The 21,296-nt window shown below is 36.6% G+C and overlaps 1 protein-coding gene across 1 annotated transcript in view; it reads right to left on the reverse strand.

The window, feature by feature from the left end:
* LOC134742056 (diacylglycerol lipase-beta) overlaps nucleotides 1–21,296 on the reverse strand; it is a 101,977-nt gene that overhangs the window by 15,198 nt on the left and 65,483 nt on the right. The window contains exons 3-7 of the mRNA XM_063674985.1: nucleotides 15,380–15,604; nucleotides 6,861–6,973; nucleotides 6,206–6,427; nucleotides 5,449–5,764; nucleotides 4,256–4,379 (exon numbers count right to left, since the gene is read on the reverse strand). Of these exons, the coding sequence (XP_063531055.1) occupies nucleotides 4,256–4,379; nucleotides 5,449–5,764; nucleotides 6,206–6,427; nucleotides 6,861–6,973; nucleotides 15,380–15,604 (1,000 nt within the window). The remainder of the gene's footprint in view (nucleotides 1–4,255; nucleotides 4,380–5,448; nucleotides 5,765–6,205; nucleotides 6,428–6,860; nucleotides 6,974–15,379; nucleotides 15,605–21,296) is intronic.

Here is a 21,296-nt window from a genome sequence, read left to right on the forward strand (position 1 = left end):
ATCGCTCGTGCTAATATTGATACCCGAGCAAGCGAAATATTCCAAATTTAAACCAGAAGCGTAGCGAGGGGTTCTAAAAGTGGAATCTTGAGCGTTGCGGAGGTTTCAAGGCACGACGGTTAAACAAATTTTGCCACCGAGTGAAACACAAAGCACCACACCTATATACCCGAGGAAAATACTAACTCCAACCACAAATACAAATACAAAATCGAACCAAATCAAACACAAATTAATTTTATTAAACATTTATCATTCAAAATCATCATTAACAGTCAATTCAACCAGCCAGCATAAGGTAACAACTCAAAATTGCATTAATTTACTTTGCCATTCTTGTGGATAAAATGCAACTTTCTCACTAAGTTAGTTTTTGAACAATCAAGATAGGTCGTTTACCAGCTGGTGTGGAAAATATATTTTTTGATACAATAAGTATGGATGTAATCTCTCGGTAGAATGAGATAAATCAGGATGAGTACCTATAAACGGGTATGTCCTTAAACTACGTCCAAAAGAGAGGTATGGGCACTGTGAATGACATCTCGCTTTGTGTGGTAGGGCACAGGACAGCGGATGTCATTCCAGATCTAGAGCAGAGCCCAACTGGGGAGGTACCTCCACCTTACAGAAAACCGCAGCCAAATAACACTAGACCCTGCTAATAGTGTTGTGTTCCTGCCGGTGAGTAAGGTTGCCAGAGCTCGAGGGAGAGGAGTGTTAGGGTCGGCAACGCGCATGTAACTCCTCTGGAGTTGCAGGCGTACATAGGCTATGGAGACTGCTTAACATCAGGCTACTTATGCATGCTTGTTTGCCACCGACGTAGTATAAAAAATAAAAAATAAAGACTGTAATAAATCACCACGCTTTCTCTTTCTTCACGTTAGAATAACGGGCCCTATCACGCAGTACCGCTTGTCAGTAATCCCAGCTTATCAGTGTCAACCGAGATAGACAAAGGATCACAAATCAAACAATGCAGGTAGGGATGATTGGTTAGAAACCTAGTTTACAGTGATCATTTTATTACATGAAAAAAAAAACATTGAACTGAATGTATTTTTTTCTATAAAGCAATCTTATTTTGTTTTTCCGAATGCCGATAATATTAAGCCACAAAGTTTTCGTTAGCTGTCGTTTTTCAAGGGTCTACTGACAGGGTAAATTTCCATTAAACCCATATATAGCTTGGCACGCAAAATAGGCGCCAGTCGGCTACTTGCGGAAAATCGCCCGAACTAATACAATACACAATATAGTTGTTGTTACTTGTTACCCGCGTACTTACCTACACATTAACAGTCAAATATGCTAAAAACATTGACAATGAGTAAGTACGTGAGCGTTGAAAAAGGCCAGTTTAAATAAAATCAAAGTGAGAAAAAGCTTATTATCCAATACAGACGAAAGACGGCACTTTCCATGTTTTTCATGAACGCGTGTTAACTTATACATATTTAACATGATCATTGGTAGTGTTATTTTAATTTTAACAATTTATTTGTTACAAAAATATTTAAAAACATGTAAGAATCTATGGTCACGGCTATGAACTTAGTACGCACGCAATTTATATGTTATTGGATAGATAGATAGATAGAGTTTAATATTGGCATAAAGAGAAAATGTGTACAAGTAGGTGTGCGTTTTAATAATTAGTTAAATAAAAATAGCGGCGTTATTAAAGAGAGTTAAGTGTTATAAAGTATATATTTATCGAACTTGTGACTTCGCTAAGAGGTTTTCTGTGTGAGTGAGTACTTTAGACACATCCCTTTATGATCTGCAATAAAGTTAATGTACCTACCTACGTGCACTGAGATGTAAGTATCATACGCATTCTAGGTCGCATGCAGTTTGCGACCTACTGAACCTAGTTAAATATGAAAGCTTAGCCAAATCTACTAAGATTGCAATACATAGTTGGTAAGCATTGCTTATGAATGCACTAAAACAAAAAGTCACTTTAATCAAAGATATATATAACTCCATATAAAAATAAAGTCTAATAAAAAAACATGCCTCCGAAAATCAAGAAAAAATTATGATCGAAAAGATGGCGCCATACCTTCGGCCCATACTCGTGTAGACGCGGCGACGCGACACCGTTTGATATTTAACAATTTTAACACATATCAGTGAAAGAACAAGGTAAATTTACTGTGACTACAAAATTTACTTTGACAATATACTATACTTTGCTTTAATATTTAGAAGGAGTAGGTAATAATATCTTTTAAATAAATATGTAAATAACAGTGTAAGTAATTAATATTGCAAGTTAATTTTACCCTACCTATTTTTAATAGCCAAATCAATTTGAAACTATATTTAATAAAATACAGACGACAATACAATTAATTGGTCTCAAGATTCGATTTTTTTCGGGAGTAGGTAAAGTATTACAGTCGGCAATAAATCTGTTTTTTTGTGGCAAACTTAACAAACACTACATTTATCTATAGCAAAACATGTAGTATGTATTCATTCACTCTAATAGTTTTATACCTAAATAAATAAAATAAATAATAAATAAATAAATATTATAGGGACATTCTTACACAAATTGGCTGTCCCACGGTAAGCTCAAGAAGGCTTGTGTTGTGGGTACTCAGACAACGATATATAATACTTAAATACATACAAAACGTCCATGACTCAGGAACAAATATCTGTTGTTCATCACACAAATAAATGCCCTTACCGGGATTCGAACCCAACAGCACCATCAAAGGTAAAACTGAATGTTTTTTTAGGTACTCGTAAAGTAGTCGACTTATCGTCATGCGTTGTTTGGATAGCCAACCCGGAGCCAAGACAACTATGACCTGCATTATGCTGTTGACCCATTTGTAAATGACTGCCTTTGGCTTGAGGGGTCTCGAATAGTAGTTTGGCAGAAAGGGGAAGGGGGTATGCATACTATCGTTAGACATTTTTAAAAGTACACCATTAAAGTCACTTTACACGATAAGTCCACTAAAAGCACTAAAGTTTATGTCCAATTGTCCATAACACATGTACTAACCAATACTGCCGTTTATCGCGATCACGTCGGGGTCACCAATTTGGCAGTCGGGGTTTGGTATGCGTACTTGTGTTATTTGTGTTACTTTAGTTTTTCAGTTGTTTTTAATATAGCACAATTATTTTTACCGCGCCTAAACTATCATTTGTAAAAGTCCCAATAACTACGCATACCAAACCCTGACTGCCAAAGTCGCGAGAGACGAGCGGGCAAACTTCTGAATGGTACGCGTAATATTACTTGTTGTGTACTCCGTACTAATCAACTACTGCTATTATTTATCTAGATTTACCTACTATTTATCGTTTCATTAAGCCGTATCAGATGCTCCTCTTATTCTATAAGCTTCGCGTTAGTTATTGAAGTAGTTAGTATTTCGTAAATTGTATACATATCTGAGGTATTGTTGATACTTAATAAAATAATTATCAGTAGTAGTATTAGTACAGTCAGCAATATTATTAGCTTAGCACTCCTGCATTTACAAATGTACCTACGCAAGGATGCCAAACCGAAAAGTTTTACTGACTGTACATACTTAATTATTTTGCAGACGTTTTAATTTCTGCGCAGGTTAGATGTACTTACTCATAATACCTTAAGTACCCAACTAATTGGATTAAAAGCTACCCTTCTAATAATTTGCGTTGCCCGCCGTTCCGTATCTAACAACATCTAACCTAATTATCAGCAGGCGATATCGAAACAAACTAAGCGGAGTGAGTGGCGCCACGGAAGTTTTCTCTCACATTACATCCCTCTTACCATATGATATTAACAAAAGGGCGTATTATAGTAGAATATAGGGCGGTAGGAAAGACCTTCTTCCACTAGGGCAAGATTGTTGTTGAGATGTATTGGAAGTTTACGACTGTTTTGGCTTGCTGCGAGTGTTATGTACCTATCACGTTGGTAAACAAAACTTGAAAACATTGGCATGGTTAAAATTTTCATTAATTCTGAACAGTGCCGGATTAAGCCAGCGCGGGGCCTGTAGCAAATTCTATCATGGGGCCCACGGATTGTTTTAATTTCGTCGGACGAAGTCAACGAAGTGAAACTTAGGTTTTTTACGGCCACAATGCGTAGGTACGCGGGGCCTGTGGCATTTGCTACTTTTGCCACGTGGCTAATCCGCCAAGTTATTTTTCATAAATCGACCTGTACAGAGAGAACTTAAATATCAAGTGTTACTTACTGTCAACTTTAGGTATAGGTGCGTACCTCAAAGACGTGATTGTTGAAAGACGCGAAGATGATGTCATCGGCCTCTAGTTTGGACATGTACTTGACGCCGGCGAAGTGACACATGCAGCAGTTGTCGTCCGTTACTATCGAGTTTTTGGGGCTGGAAAGAGAGGTTACTTGATGTATGCCATTTTATCTAGACATTCTGAGATACAGCTGGTCAAGCAAATCTTGTCAGTAGAAAAAGGCGGCAAATTTAAAAATACATACATACATACATACATACATACATATAATCACGCCTATTTCCCGGAGGGGTAGGCAGAGACCACGACGACGACGGAGAGAAATTTAAAAATGTAGGCGCGAAAACAAAAAGAAACGTGTCTCTATTATGTATAGACCAATTAGACTTTAGCGAATACATTTCAATGCAAACTGTAGAGATATATATGTAACTACTGGTAACTACCTACCTCTATTTTGAAATGTATTAGAGAGTGGCAGATATATATTTTTGGCACGTTGTTTCATCCACTACAACTGATGCTGACTGTACTTGTTCAGATTCTGCATTAGTGTAATTTCTGATTAACCATAGTTTGCATTCGGCCCATTGCCGCAGTCAATGGAAATTGTTCTACCTACGGATGAGTATCTATTTTTAGCACTGCTATTATTCTACTGACAGATGTGAGCAGGTAAGTATAATGAAAAGCTTCTTCACAATCTATATAAGTACCTTAATTAATTACACGTTCACACAAGTAAGTACCCACGTAAGTAATTACTTTGCTCGTCACCTATCAAAACGGTAGCAGTAAATCTAGTTAACCACAGGAATATAACCATAAAATAAAATACTTAATTCAAGTGCTCGATAAGTGCATAGGTATTATTTCACCTATTGTTAGATAAGAATGATGAAATCGATAGTGCTTACGCTATATCGTAGGTAGAAATTAGATTAAATAACAAAGATATCCACTAATGTAATCAGTCCAGGAGTGGATAAAACAATTGTTTTGCGATTCCATTTACACCGATCTGCGTTTGACATAATTAGATAATAATTTCAGTAATGCTCTTTTAACCGAAATCGATCATATAGAGATCAGATGGAGCTTAGTTTACCTTGGTTACAAGCCTAGATCTGATGTGGTCTGCGAATGATTATAATAATATAATAAGTAAGGGACATCGATTTTATTAACCCGTTTAAAACTTACCGACAACAGCAACACGTCAAGTGCCTGGCCAACTTGCAGAAACCAGTAAAGCAATGTCGATACAACACATAGGGCCACCCATACGCTGCTATGGACAGCTTGAGGTAATGCAATGCATCTTTAAGGTTCATCCAGGGCGGGGTCTCGGAGAAGATTTTGTTGACATCAGTGGTGTATATGGGTTCTTCGTCGTTGAGCATCTGTATGCGGCGCATTTCGCGGGTTTCTCGCTTCTGGCGAACTCGGAGCAGGACGCAGCCCGCCACCACGTCGGACGGGACTAGGTCCGTTGATCTGAATAGGGCGCTGAGGAGAGCTGGAAAAAAATTTCTGATTTAGGTGGAGACAGCAAGTTGTTGTTGTTTATTATTGAACAAAGATAGTAAATTTGCTATTAGATCAGTTCTGGAACAGGCACCTTCGATTCCAGCCTGGGGCACTGGAGGCCTTGGTAAATTTTTCTTAGTATATGACATTTATTTCAGATCAGTTCTGGTTCTAGATACTAAAAATATGATTTTCCACATGAATTAGCAAACGAGGCGTTCAAATAATTGTACAGAAGACCTGTAAAAGTCTGCTCTACAGGGCATACAGGTTCCGCAGTAAAATTCTGCAGGTGACTATATACAGATCATTTTGAATGTTAATACTGCTTCCTGTATCCTATAGGACTTTCCACTTTTACGACGCGGGTAGGAGTTAACGATAAAGTTATACAAGCATCTAGCTAAGCGCAACAAAAACAAAAACTCACCTGCAACTTGCTGAAAGGCTTCCTTCCCATGCTCATCCCGCTTGAGCCAGCAGAAGGCCCAGCGGAACCGCCTCGACCACAGGCCGGTGACCTTGCGGTGGTGTCGCACCTGGTTGGGCGTGTCCACCATGTCCCCGTAGTTCACAGAGCCCAGCGGGTCGAACACCATGAACAGACCGAACACCGTCAGCGCGAGTTGCACCCAGTTGAAAAGGACTATGCCTGGACGAAGGAAAAATTGCTTAAATCACTTTTTTTTACACAAAACAAAACTAGTCAACTTTGGGATTTTTTATGGTTAACATATTCCATGCACCAAAAGGTGATTTGTATACAGAACCCTATCTTGTGCCCAACTAGAACAACACACTATGCAATTGAGTCATAGCGTGGGTAACGTAAAATAATTATTTACATGCATAATTTACCGTTTTTGTTTTCATTGAGGATCAATAGTTCGTTAGTAGAAAGTTGAATTGTTGAATATTATTTGCCAAGCGGACCCCATGCTCCCATGTTCCGTGGCAAAAGGCACTCGCGCGCTAATATATATATACCTATATAGTAAAATTATTAGTTGTACCTATTTTGTTCCTGAAATAAATATAGAATAATTTGATATAGGTATACATAGTTAAAGTTTATTGCGACTTACTTTGAATAACTACGCTGGAGAACTTGTCGGAGACCGAGCACTCTATGACGTCGCAGAACATCCACATGGTGCCCATTACGTTTAACGCTATCTCCGGCAACACCAGCAGCACCCTGTAACAAGGATATCTGTCTTAATACCTTTAATAAGTTAAAAAAAGGCACAGACAGAATCACAGCAGAAGTAGCTAAGCGGGTGAGGTGTTAAAGCAGCTGAGGGCGAAAATTACTAGGGTACAAAAAATTTTAAGATAGTAAAACGTGTGCAGATATTTTGGACCTATGGCCCGCTTAGCCAATTCTGTTGCTGACTGTAGAAAACAAAGAAGTGTAGGCAGAAAGTAGATAGAGAGACACTACCTCTTACGAGCTCTAAAATTTCTAAGTTTTTCAGATTCTACTATTACCTGTAATCTCATTATAGTTATTTAGGTTTAATAACTGTACAACGCTTTATAAGAATAAGTTTTCTTAAATGATTTTTACGCCTAAGACCCTAATCTGTTAAACAAAAGCTATTGTTTTTTTTTAAGTGAGCGATCGGCCATTGTGACTGAGCGCGTGGCACGCGCTCAGCAGCAAGATTAGGCTCTTAGGACTCTTAGGCGTAAAAATCATTTGAGAAGATACTCTTGTCGGTAAAGTCATCTATCCATCCATCTACTTCGATCCTTTCCAAGAACATCATCCAACAAAGAAAGCGGGGAGAAGGGAAATACTTGGAGTAAATTAAGGTTGATTTGCTCCATGTTGTTCAATCTTAGCATTACGTTTTCTCGCTTTCCTTAAATATTTTTTGAATTTTGAAGGCTGAAAAATTTTGATTTCACATCGTATGAAAAGAAAAATCTACCTAACATTATTTTTGGATATGTTTAGCACCCAGTATTGACTTATTTGCGTAACATTTAATTCTGTCATGTCTCATGTGTCCTTCATAACATGTTAATGGTAATAATCCTCACTTATTTAAAAGATGTTATATTCAGTCCGTTCGGAAAAATACAAGCCACCACCACAAAACCACATTGACGCGAAAACTCTATAAACAACCATAAAATCTCTGTACAAATTTATAATGCTCTTTATAATATATAAGTTACGTGTATCAGTGCAGCTGGCACTTGAAATACAATAAATTATTTGTATATTTACGCAGACCTCGATACATAATGAATGATTGATCCAATGTTACCGTGGAATGAGCGCTACGTTAACCTTCGGAGATTTATAGATATTTCAAATCCAGAGTTACAAAAATGTTTAATATTTGAGAAAAGACGCCAACAAATATGTAGGTATATCTCTGTACAATAGGGGAGGCCTATGCCGGGAGGCAAGTCGACCGATGTCAATAAAAATACCAAATAACATATACGACAAAGAACTTATTATTATTATCATATTATTATGTTTAAATTAAGAATTTGACATGTTTTGTTTTTCTTTTCCTAAAACTTGACAAGAAATGTATTTTTTTTTAATTTGAGGTCGAAATTATACCTATTTTGGCTATTTTATTTTATTTTATTTATTTATGTATCTGACTGATGACGAGTGACGACGGTGTAGAAAATAAAAGAGTTCAGAAAAAAACCTTTTGTTTCCTTGCAAAATATCTAAAGTAATCATTCCTAAGAGCCTTGATTTAGCTAGTTTGCAAATATTTAAAACGTGACCAAACCATCTTACGTATGCTTTATTGACAGTGACAGTACTGTATGATCGAATTGATCGCGCGCTAAATGTACGACGTGGATGGCAAGAGATTCGCAGACAGTGGACATCGTTACCTAATCTTGTGTGCTCATGAGGCGTCATTACGATCGCTTGCTGTGGAAGCGCGAGTCGATCGCTCAAATGAACTATGTAGTTAATAGTTATTTGTTATACAAGGGTGCAAAGTTGTATTTTACCCGCGAGTGTTTCAACACACGAGAAGTAAAATAAATTTGCACCCGTGTGTAACGCAAAACTTTTCACCTCACTGCAAAAAACAGCTCATAAAAAATAAGTGTAATTGTACACATTATAATCTGCATCAGGTTAATTATAATCATCAATATCATCATCAATATAGTATAATATTATGTAATTTTTTTGTTGACATTGTTGACATTTCTGACGATGCGTTTTGAAATTGCTTCGACTCAACTTGTGCGTTCAGAATTATATTCAACATCATTATAATAAAACAAATGTTTCTTATGGAATTAAAAGGTTTATGACTTAAAATCATTAAACAAAGCTAAATTTGGTATTTTTTATTAAATTCTTAAACCATTTATTTAATGATAGTTAATATTGAACGAACCATTATTATGAGCGTTTTAAGTTTTGTTATCTGACAAAAACTACTACTTAAACACGCTCAAAGGTCAAATTACTTTCCCCACTAGTGGATAAAATGCGTTTTTCTCCGCTTGTTTCAATGGATAAAAGACGGCTCTCCGAGCTAGTGAGGGGAAAAATTATTTTCCGTAAGTGACATGAATGCAAATAATGGAGGAAACTGAAATGTCAACCTCCGATACAGAATTATGGATTAAGACTGAAATTTTGCCCCACTGTAAAAATTAAAATAACAGCCGCTTTGCATTTTTTGTGAAATACGGAAAAGTAACATTACTTTACGAAATTTTGTCGTTCCTATTTATTACATTTTCTCAATAATTTATAGTGCTTTATGATATACAACTCGGGCCCTAATCTGTTAAACAAAAGGTATTGTTTCCTTTATGCAGTGGTTACACTGCATATTGCTAATAGCCTCGATATAAGAAACGGGAACAAGCCCGTTTAAAGCGCAAATTTACCATTATAATTATATGGCTCAAATTCATGGAACAGCCCATTCGGAGATCGGAGAGAACAAATTTTGTAATCTCCAAAAACAAAACCACCCTGATTGTTCTCTGAATGAGCTGTGTCACATGAATTTGAACCTTAATACTATCACGATAGTTGCTTTTTAAACGACCTGGTATCTTTGGCACGTGCTGTAGACCGCTCTTGAAAGAAACAAAGGCTTTTGTTTAACGGATTAGGGCCCGAGCCCGAAAAAATCATCTGAGATAATTCATACTATAACATTAGTTATCATTCTAATACCTAGTAAAAAATGAACTCGAGTCCGTGCTTTCGCAACGATTGAGAATACACGGCCAAGTCAGCCGAGAGTATAGTAAATAGATTTAATCCGTTTTTATTATAGCGGAGTTATTGATCAGAGAGCTGGAAATATCAAGTAGGTGCTTAGCTAATAGCTACCTACGACAAGTTGGTCTGGCTGAGCGCCAAGACACTGTGGTTTATTTTAGTGCAAAATCATTTACCAATAGTTAACCAACTAATTTAGAAAAATCATTACTATTCCAAGTACTTTACTCTTAGTTAGTTAGTTTTACTGGGCATTTTCCGCAAATCGACATCCAATGTGCCTATTTTGCGTGAAACGAGGTAGCCTTTATTCTAACCACCCCAGCTCGTCCATGAAACCTAGCAAGGTCTTCAGGTTGCTAACTGCCTCTTTCAGTGTGCACGGATTCCCTAGGTATTTGCTCCTGTGTACTTCTACCTGTTTACAGTCTAGCAGAATATGTTTTGTTGTTTCTTCTTCTTCCATGCACGCTCTGCACATGGGGCTGTCCGTTTTACCCATATTATGTAGGTGTTTGTTTAGTGTGTTATGTCCTGTTATTAGTCTTACTATTTTACGTAGTTGGCTTCTCGGTGTTTTCAGTAGTATTTTGGTGAGCTTGTGGTTTAGTTCCGGTAGAATATCTTTGGTTTGCCTGCATATTTTCATTTCATTCCAGTACTTGTTGTGCAGTTGTATGTGATGTTGTTCTAGCTGGTTGTGTATGTAAGATACTGGTAGGGGCATAATTGACTCGGGTCCATATGCCGGTGTTTCTGAACCTTTTCTGGCCAGTTCATCCGCTGCATCGTTTCTTCTTGATCCACTATGCCCCTTTATCCAATGGACTGTTACTTTATTGCCTTCTTTGCTCACTTCAGTGAGGCTCCGATGACACTCAAGTAGGAGTTCTGAAGTAAGTTTGCTATGCAGCGAATAGCATTTGTAGTACTGATTTACTCTCAGACAGTATTAGTATGTTTTCGTGTTTCACTTGTCGTCTTGTTATGGCATTGCAAGCTTCTTTTATTACTTTACTCTTTTTAGTGACATGAAAGAGCCATAAATTCAGAAGCATAAATAAACTAGCGACACGCCCCGGCTTCGCACGGGTAGTTCAACTAATTTACACAAAACCGTTACAAATTATACATATAAACCTTCCTCTTGAATCACTTTATCTATTAAAAAAAAACTGCATCAAAATCCGTTACAGTTTTAAAGATCTAATCTAAGCATACATAGGGACAGACGGACGGACAGACAGCGGAAAGCGACTTTGTTTTATATTATGTAGTGATAGTGATACTAGAACAACCAGCCTTAATTTTCTACGTTGCATTTGAGCCGTTTAAGGAGGAGAAGAGGATTTATTTGGTCAAGAATTTTTGGTGTCCCTAATTACGGGAGAGTGGGTCAAGACGGGGTGGCGGGTAAGACGGATTAGCGGCTTTATATGGCGACACGACTGACCAACCAGAATCCCGTATTGCATGACGATGCGTCGCCATCATGGCAATCAGTTCGTACAGTCACCGGCTAGACAAATGGTGTCGTTAATATGGCAAAAAAACTGTTTTTGCCATATTCCTTGTTATTTTTTTATATTATTTGGTTTGTGTTTGTCTTAATATCACCAGCCCAAATATAGTGTTAATTTATTCCTATGGACCAGCAATCACGCCAACAGCTAAGGACTTGCTTGGTTTCAAATACGGAATGGTTTGTTTACAAAAAAAAACGGATTTTATTAGGCACATGGGGGCAAGACGAAGGGGTACACCTTGCCCGCCGTAGTTTTAAAGTGATGAAGAATTACGGGTTTGAATGTATTTATTTCTCTCTTGTAGAATGGTGAAAAAGTATAAAAGAAAGTCAAATAGAGGAGAGAGGTCAGAGGAGGCCATGAAAAAAGCGGTGGATGCTGTTATAGAAGGGAAGATGGATACATGTTAGTTGCAAAATCATTTTCTGTCCCTCAGACGACTTTAGAAATAAAAGTAAAAACAGTTTGTGAGAAGTTATCAGACGACGGTACTAATAGCCAAAAATTGAAGTCCCTAAAGATACTGTTTCTTTGAATCATTCCTATCACACCATCTTGCCCTACCTAGGGGGCAAGATTGGGAGAAGGCACCTTTTGCCATTTTTTTAAAATTTATTTATCTACCTAGAGTTCCTAGTAAGTGTTGATTATGAAAGACTGATTACCAAAGATAGCAGCAACAGTCTTCTCAGGGTGTTGGCCGAGCGCCTCGACTGCCCTGTTACGAAGTTTTGGGTGGAGGTGGCTATTGGGAGAGCGAAATAAAGCATGGCAACCTGCGCTCCTGGTCTCCTAGTGGCCACATCTAAAGAAACACCTGGCTTTTAGTTTTTACCTAGAGATAAATATTTTTTAGTTGTACTATTATTAATTAATTTAGTACTTAACAGTTTTTAGGTTTTTTATACTAACACCGTTATGGATCAATGCAGATCTGAAATAAACGATTTTTATTTATTTATTATTTATAAAGATATAAATAAAAATAACAAAACCTTAAAAAGAATAGCATTTTCAGTTTTATTGGGCTTAAGACGTTAAGGACTCCGTCATGCCCCACTCCCCCTACAACGTTTTAATGTCTCAACGTCTGATCTACTACTTATTTGGTTACAAATACATACGTTGTTGTTGTATGTTACAATTCTTGTAGCTAAGTTGCTACGGATAATCTCAAAGCCGTAACAAAACTCTTTGTGAATGTACAGTCAAGGGCATAAATATGTATACATTCCCAAAGTTTCAAAAATATGTGTACGCTCTTACACCTTAGACAATAAAATCGTGTCACAATGTTCACATATTTTTGAGCCATTTGTCTGGATCGATATTTTTGTCTTCGAATGTATGTAACAACGATAAAAGTGACATAGCACCCATAAACTTATCTCCAAACATCTAAGGGTTTAAAATCGCTTAATTTTCACGAAAGTAAAGTTTGCCGACCAAACTTACCAGACGTAGGCGCTTCCCCGGCTAATCTGTCATTTGGGTTATCTTATCAAAGGTCACGCGGTCAATCAAGGTCGTCTGAGATGCTCAAGCTTTGTAAATACGTGTTACTTAATTCCGTACTACCGTCACACGGAGGTAAGGTGAAAAATTGATTCACTATTCATTATTTTTTATACTACAATTATTGTAAAATATTTTACTAAGGTGTAGAGTTTGTAAAGTTAGGGCTTGTTTAGAGTTAGAAGCTTGGCTCTACAAGAGATCTGATAACTTTTTGACAGTGTGAGCCTTATGGTTTCGTCTTGGCAACATTTTACATGAAAATGTTTTTGGTGGGATTGTTTATTTCCAAGACATTATACCGTTGAAAGTGAGGAAAAATGGAGATAGGTACAAGTAGCCAGTGGCATCAACATTCGGTCATAAATCGCAATTATATTGCGGCCCCGATTCACGCTTTATTTATCTAAGCGAACCATATTTCACGGTTTCGTAAAATTTTGGTAACTTCTAAACATATCTAGTTGTTCGCACAGTTTATTTTAGCTTTTGGAAAGAAAAAATTATAAAGGTATTATATTTATATCCTTGTACCTAATGTGTGTTGCACGACTTGTAGGCATAGCGAACTAGACTCACTTTTCGAGTGCGAGGTGAACTGAGGTGACAAGACAATCAATCGTGAATGCCTTAGCCTACGTTGAAAATTTAAACCGATCTCCAAATAGGTAGGAGCTTTTCTAAATATGTACATAGGTATGAAGGAATGTGCGCGTGGTACATAATGTGATGTGCGGCTCAACGATAATTTGCCGGCTTGTATATACTCGTAAAGCCGGCGTCTCCCTAAAGCGGCCACCAATTTATTATTTCGAATGTAATGATGATATTTAGACGCACTTCAACATTTTACATAAGTTGGACGTTTGATTATGATCAGTCATCATCAACTTCAGAGTTTTAAACGCGATATCGTTTGAAGAGAGAATCTTTGCAATTGATTTCGATACGAGGTCTAAGTTTTCACAAAGCCATTTGAGTGGCTTTGGAATTTCAGCTTTATAAACAAGCCCATTAACTTTCAATCGGGAGGAAGAAGTTTTTTATCTGGTTTAAATTCTAAATGATGTTTTCTGTATAGACTTGGGCATTCTTGTTTTCAATAAACATTTATTGCTATCGTAATCAAACTTGTAAAGTGAGTTCAAATAACCTACTCATAGCCTACTAATTTTACACAAATAGTGCGTAATTTCTTTGGTCCTATGTTAATTCCAAACTTCACTAGAATTAAACTGTGTGTTTCAAAAATATGAAAAGTTAAACATTTATTATTTCGACATGTATACTGAACATACTTCATTCAACACATTGGCAATTCCTAATCATGGATAAAAAGTTTCAAAAATAACTATCAGTTAATAATGAATCCTCAATAAATGTTTTTATTGGCCAGGGGCCAACGATTGCGCAATACATCAAAATTGGACATTTACTACGCGTGTAGGATCATTCGAGTTTTTATTAATACTGAAATAAAGCCGTTTTCAAGCGTTAATGTTTCTCGAATAAATGGAAGCAATTTAGCAAGAGCGAATTCGAATCACACGACGGGATTCTGTGTAATATAATAAGCTTTATGCACTTTAGAAACTGAACTTATATAGACTGCGAAAACTCACTTCGTTGTCTATACATATTATTAAAACTTAGTTTAAAAGTTTGCAAAGTTTTATTAAAAAGCAGCAAACAACAGTAAAAACTTCAAATTGTGTTTATGTTGTAGAGTTATCGAACATCATTTGATTCATTTGTGTACGTACAAGCTTTAATTAATAATTGATCGTCCTCGCGCAAAGCTATACTAATACATTCTTCAACTCGTCACTTCAAACTTGCAAAGTGCTTTTATAAATTGGGTGCTTCAGGCAAAAGCTACTTTGTCGGTTTTCAACAGGCAATCTCTTATTACATCAAGCCTTATTGATTGTTCGTTATTTGTCTGAGACCGTATTCATTATAAGTAAGTAACTTAATAAATCCTTTGTTCACTTAGTGCTACAGAAATTATATAGAATTTACGTAGACATTTAAATGCGGTAAGCTAGTGTAAATCCGAGTACTTACACACAAAGTCATGTACGTAAGTTCCACAAAAAGAATATAGTTCTAGTTCTAGCTATGCTTTCTCATCAATAGGAGCGGAGAGACGAGCTTCGTGGCGTCGACCTCGTTGATGGTGCTCCTAGCGGATTGGTGCGCTAGGGCCGAGAGCAGCAGCATGCAGCATCAGCAAGGCTTTCAGCACCAGCGAGTTCCATAGGTACAGCCGCAGAAATGCGCCCCCGTATCAGCTGTGCTAGTTCACAGGGACACTTACTTCATCAACAAGAGCGGAGAGACCAGCTTTCTGATGTCGACCTCCGTGATGGTGCCCCTAGCGGACTGGTGCGCCAGCGCCGCCAGCAGCAGCATGAGCACGGCTTGCAGCACCAGCGCGCCGCACAGGTACAGCCGCACGAATGCGCCCCCGTGCCAGCCTTCCGACTGGCATCGCCATGTTACCGGGAATATCACTTCTACCACGAGAGCAATTAGCACCAGCCTGTGGACAAGATTTCAAATTAGGCTGCATATATTAGAAAAAAGAAAACATTTATACGCCATACCGTGCCATATGTTTAAAATTTATGTGATTAAGTAAGTAGCCTAGTTCCTGAATAACATGTGTATATACCTAGTAGCAAAGAGGATATAATAGGATAGAGCGTTACTGTCATAGTAAATTTTGTAGCCACAGTAAATTCACTGCCATCTATCGAAACACGATTAAAACTAAAAATAAAAATATCAAAAAATGTATTTATATATGGATAAATGTTTTTTTTTTATTTGCAATATTTGCATTGAATATTTTTATATTATTTTGACCCATATTCTTTTACTGATATGCATTAAAATTGTTAAATAACAAACGAAACCGTCAACGCCATCTATACGAGAGTATTCTTGATTTTCGAGGCACGTTTTTTCCTTAGACTGTATCCATTTATTACGGAGTTATATCTATTTTTGCTAGTATCAAAAAGATAGGTGGTTTTTAATACATATACTTATAGGAAACTCTTTATTCCACGGCGGTGAAATGGGGGTGGATACCAGAGTGCGATTAAAGAATATTACCTAGAAGAAGTTGCTGACAGTTTATCGCAAATTAAAGATGCTAGAACTGTAGGTATTTTATAAAATTTATAAAGCTGGTAAAAGCCCACTTTACACCTACTCTTTAGCCTACACGGTCCTGAAACGAATGAAGATTCAATAGAGCGCATGAAATTATATGCAAATTCGAATTCATAAATTCGAACCCTGAATTTGCACACGCTTGTGTCGAGTCGCGAAACATAGAATTGATGAGATCGTGTCGAGAATAGAATTGTATCAATTCAAAGGAAGGGCTTTTCCAACTTATTTTATGAAATATTTTTTGATTTGGTTTTAAAGTATTTAAAAACAAATCAAAAAGGCGCCTTTATATACACTACTATATATAAAGGCGCCTCAAATGCGGGTCAAAGGCGCCTTGCCTTTCAAATAAGATAGCATACATTCGGAACGGGTACCGCCGTGGCCGGGTGGTCTAGTGGTCAGGACCGGTTAGCCGAGTAAGCTGAAGACGCGGGTTCGATTCCCGCCTCGGCTACCGGTGGACTTGGTCACGTTTTCTTTAGTGTATGATATCTATTTCAGTTTAATTTATATATGTATAGGAAGGGCTTTTATTCAATAACGTAGTGGCAACATTGTCAATTAAACTGATGTCGCTACAATTTAAAATCCATTAGGAAGCAATCACGCTGAAGAGGCGAAGGCGGGGAGCGGGAAGGCCGAGGACCGGCCGGCGGTCGAAAGTGCCAATCGATAGAGAGCCTCATTCATACTGATGTAAGTACCCACGCAACAAGTGATGTACCGCTTTACACTATTTGGTAGTTTCAAGTTTATCTATCAGCTGACAATGGCTTTGGTGAAGACGGTAAACTTACCGCATTTACCTATCCATAATCCCACTCTTTTAAAGGTCATCAGGCACGAATTGAGTAGCAATTTACGAATAATATTAATATTTTTAAGGCTCCAATAAATTTTAAGTTAATTACGAAAAGCAGGTCAGCCATTTTTATTTATAGGTGCACTTTTGGTCAAATGCCAGTAAACCGTCACATAAACTTTTAAGTTATTTCAGAATATGCACAGATCAATATTTCAGTCTAGTCGTCGTCAATAGAACTTGCTAATAATGTAAACAAATATGACAGATTTTGTTAGCGTTTGACACATAACCTAACATTTTTACGAAGGTTATTTTCCCTGAAATATTAATAATTAACATTTAATTTAACTAAAAATGTATATGCATAAAATATTTAAGTCTTATATAGACTGTTGATAAGGTCATGGTTGTCCTTTTAAAGAGCGAGATTATGAAGTGAAGAGATGATGAAGGTAAAATGGTTTGTTTACAATATTTGCAAGTCCTATTGACGACTTTAGCCTTGGACAATTTTTAAACAAATATAATTCTTACAATATGATAAACTGGCATAAAGTCAATTTCACATTGTGTAGTACAAGTAAATAATACTCAGTTTTTATACACTTTCACCGTCATAGTACCTAATAGTTTTGACCTTTTACAAAAACTTGTTGATGTGACCCATGAGAAAACTATGTAGCCTATTCAAGGACCCTCCATTTTCCGAACATTCCACTAACAAACAGTTATCGGGGTTTATAACTTCCAGTAATTACGTATAGTTATCTTAATGGAAGTTAAATTGCTACTTAATTTATGGATTCAATATAATAAAAACAAAACAAGTATTTGTTTTCACGTAAATCCCTTGACGTAGCTAGGACTCAGGCCGTCACTACGTAATTAATGAGAGAGGCTATTGAATCGACGATCCAATTTCAGAGTAGACTATGAAATCGACTCTGAAATTGGATCCTCCTACTACGAGTTTAGGCATAACAAGTTACGAAAACATAAGTTAATACTTATTATTAAAGTATACTTATAGATTATTTTGCGCAGATACTCTTGTGTATAAAAATTGTAACCCACTGAAGATATCATTACTTTTTACTAAGTAATAACATTATTTACATCAAACTTACAACATTAAAATCAAACTTGCTTTAATTTTCTTCGATAGATATTTTGATTTACGCCGTAATTAATGCAGGGGTATACTTACGAATAAAGTTACCTATTTTCAAAATTCAAAATTTTGATACAATCATTGCGTCGTTGACTGTGTGAAATTTTCCCTCCGTCCACTAAAATCCGTTTGGTAGGATCCATTACGGATCCAAGTGGACGTTTTGTGCCTTCAGATCTATCAATGGATTTGCGTAGACTTTATTGAGGAATAGGATCGAAATAGATTATGTTGAACCAAAAAGTTTCCTAAAATCCATCAATGGATTCATGTGAATTTTGAATAGTTTTAATAAATACATGTATACATTTAAAAATTGAAATTGGAATTTCTCATTACTTGTAGGTTATCTGGTTAGGTTATTTCCTCCTTACCCTAAGTCGACGGAGCTCCGCTTCGCGGGGCTCCTATTACTGGGCGGTTTGCCCTTCGGGCATCTGAAGCTACCTAACGAACTAACCTAACCTACCTACCTATTGATTTAGTGTGACGTCCGTGAAAACATTACACTTTGGGGAAAAAAGCGTAGGTAGGTAGGTAGGTTAGGTTCGTTAGGTAGCTTCAGATGCCTGAAGGGCAAAGCGCCCAGAAATAGGAGACCCGCGAAGCGGGGCTCCGTCGACTCAGGGTAAGAAGGAAATAACCTAACCAGATAACAAAAAGTAAAATAATAATAAAAAGTATAGGCATAGTGCGAAGTTTCTCAAAATCCACTGATGGATCCAAATGTACAAAAAGTCCACTTCAGCACGTTGCGGATTCTAGTGTCCAATAAATCTGTTCAAATCCATTGATAGATCTGAATGCACAAAACGTCCACTTGGATCCCTCATGGATCCTACTAAACGGATTTTAGTGGACGGAGGGGAAATTTTCTATATACGGGAGCTAGGGCATCTTGTTATAATAATTAGGGATGTACCGACTAGTCGGCGACTAGTCGAGAAAGCCGACTATCCGGCCACATTTGTAGTCGGCGATTAGTCGGCGACTAGTCGGCAAAAATGGCCGATTAGTCGGCCACTTATTATGTACAGCAAAATAGCACATAAACGAAATAAACAGCAAATATTGATCAAATGTTTAATACCCAGTTTACTCAAATTAATAAAATTATACTTTATTGAGGGTGCTTACGAATATTTTTGTTCATATTGTTATATTATTAAATTTGTCTGTAGAAAGTAGATGGATAGATTCATTTGTTTCAAAGAAAAAGATATAGTACTTTACACAAAAGGATTAAACAAAATGCTTTCGTAAAAAGATTGTTAACTTAAAATTAAAACAGCAATTTATGAAGTAAAATTTTAAAAGAAAAATATTAATAAATAAATTAACAATGTCACACTAAAAAACAATGTTTACGTATACATAACTAGGGCAAACCTAGGTATTGTCGAAGTAATGTATGTCGTCGCAGTCTGTACAATATTATATAGTTGGTTACAATTGCAAACGTTTTATTATGTAAAGCACCTTGGTTTTTTTTTTATTTCAATTTATTTCAAGCATCTGAAATTAAATTACTACAAGATGATTAACCTCACAAAACGCGGGACACTTAAGGAAAGTCTATTTTGCTCAAAATGCCCAAAAGGCTTCATGCATGAAGTCTGTATTTGAACAAAATATTTTTTATTTGGATATTTGTTGCCGTATTATCATGTTACATATATTGTGCATTTCATTTATTAAATCAAATGTACAAAAATTGCGCGCGAAAAGCTAAAGTGCGTCGCTTTGTTTTTCAAACAAATGTTTCTCAAAGCATCCGAACTTAGACAAAGCTGCTGCAGTGACTATACGAATGCAAACTTTGAAGAGAGAAAATGATTTATGAATTTGGCCGACTAGCTGTCGGCGCTCGGATGGCCGATTAGTCGGCCAAATCAATAGTCGGTACATCACTAATAATAATATATTATTTTCCCTCGTTAAAATATGTAGTTTCTATGTCCCCCTGGCATTGTTACATTGCATAGACGCCGTGTTTACGAAGGTATGGTTATACGTACCTACTTAAGAGCCCGGTAACGATTTTTGCGACTAAAATCGATACCAGGCTCTATTTTAGTTCAATCAGACAACAAATCTGGCTTTTAAATACGGAACCCTAAAAAATTGGTAACTCTTTGGGAGACAGCCAATAGTTACACCCGGTGAAACAGTATATTACAGAACGAGGACATTCCAGTCCCTACCTCGAGTGTGAGTGTGTGAGGTCTGTTATGTTAGGGTTCGTGTTGCTTATTGAAGACTAGAAATGCGATGCGGATTCCTTTTAAATAGCGCCGTCGAACGAAGGTCGCGTAAATAACACAGTGTTATTGTAGGGCTGACATTGACTTTGTATTTTAAACTACATTGCCATTTTGTATTGCATGACTACATGATCTTAATGTAAATATAATTACAATACAATGATATACTTACAATGAATATAATTGAATATTGATGAGGTTTTCCTTTGGTTTTCACAATGTTTATCGTTAATAACGTTGGAAATTATTTTACGGTGACATTGTGTGTCAATTCCCAGGTAGCATTTATACGCCATTATGACGTCAGCGACGTCTTTATGACGTTGCTGTCTGGGTTAATTCGATCAAATTGAGTTCCAAAATGAGTTCATATGAATTTTAATCTTATTACAGTAATTATAATAAGATTCTGAATTGAAAATTATAGTCCTAAATTGTACCTCCATATTTATGCATATCAAGGCTAACCAATTGCTGGTATTATTGTTTTTATAGTGTATAGTGTATTGTATGCCGTAACTTGCAACCTCTTTACATATTTAAATTAATAAGTACGGCATTTTAATTAAAGAAAAAAGTTATTGTCATATGACAGTGAAGTGAAAGTTCTGAAGTTCTGTTAACAGCAAAGAGGATTAGGTTAGTCCTTGGAGTGATTTCTTGTTATTAATATATTATAACGATTATTGTTGTTCTTTTTAAAGATAGGTGTGTATGTATAACAGTGTATAATTTTCATAAACGCTTTGATTATACAAAAAGTGTTTCAGTGTTTGTAAATAATTTATCCTGTCCACTTTGCTTGTTA

Source organism: Cydia strobilella, chromosome 6, assembly GCF_947568885.1.
Source record: "Cydia strobilella chromosome 6, ilCydStro3.1, whole genome shotgun sequence".
Lineage (NCBI taxonomy): Eukaryota > Metazoa > Arthropoda > Insecta > Lepidoptera > Tortricidae > Cydia > Cydia strobilella.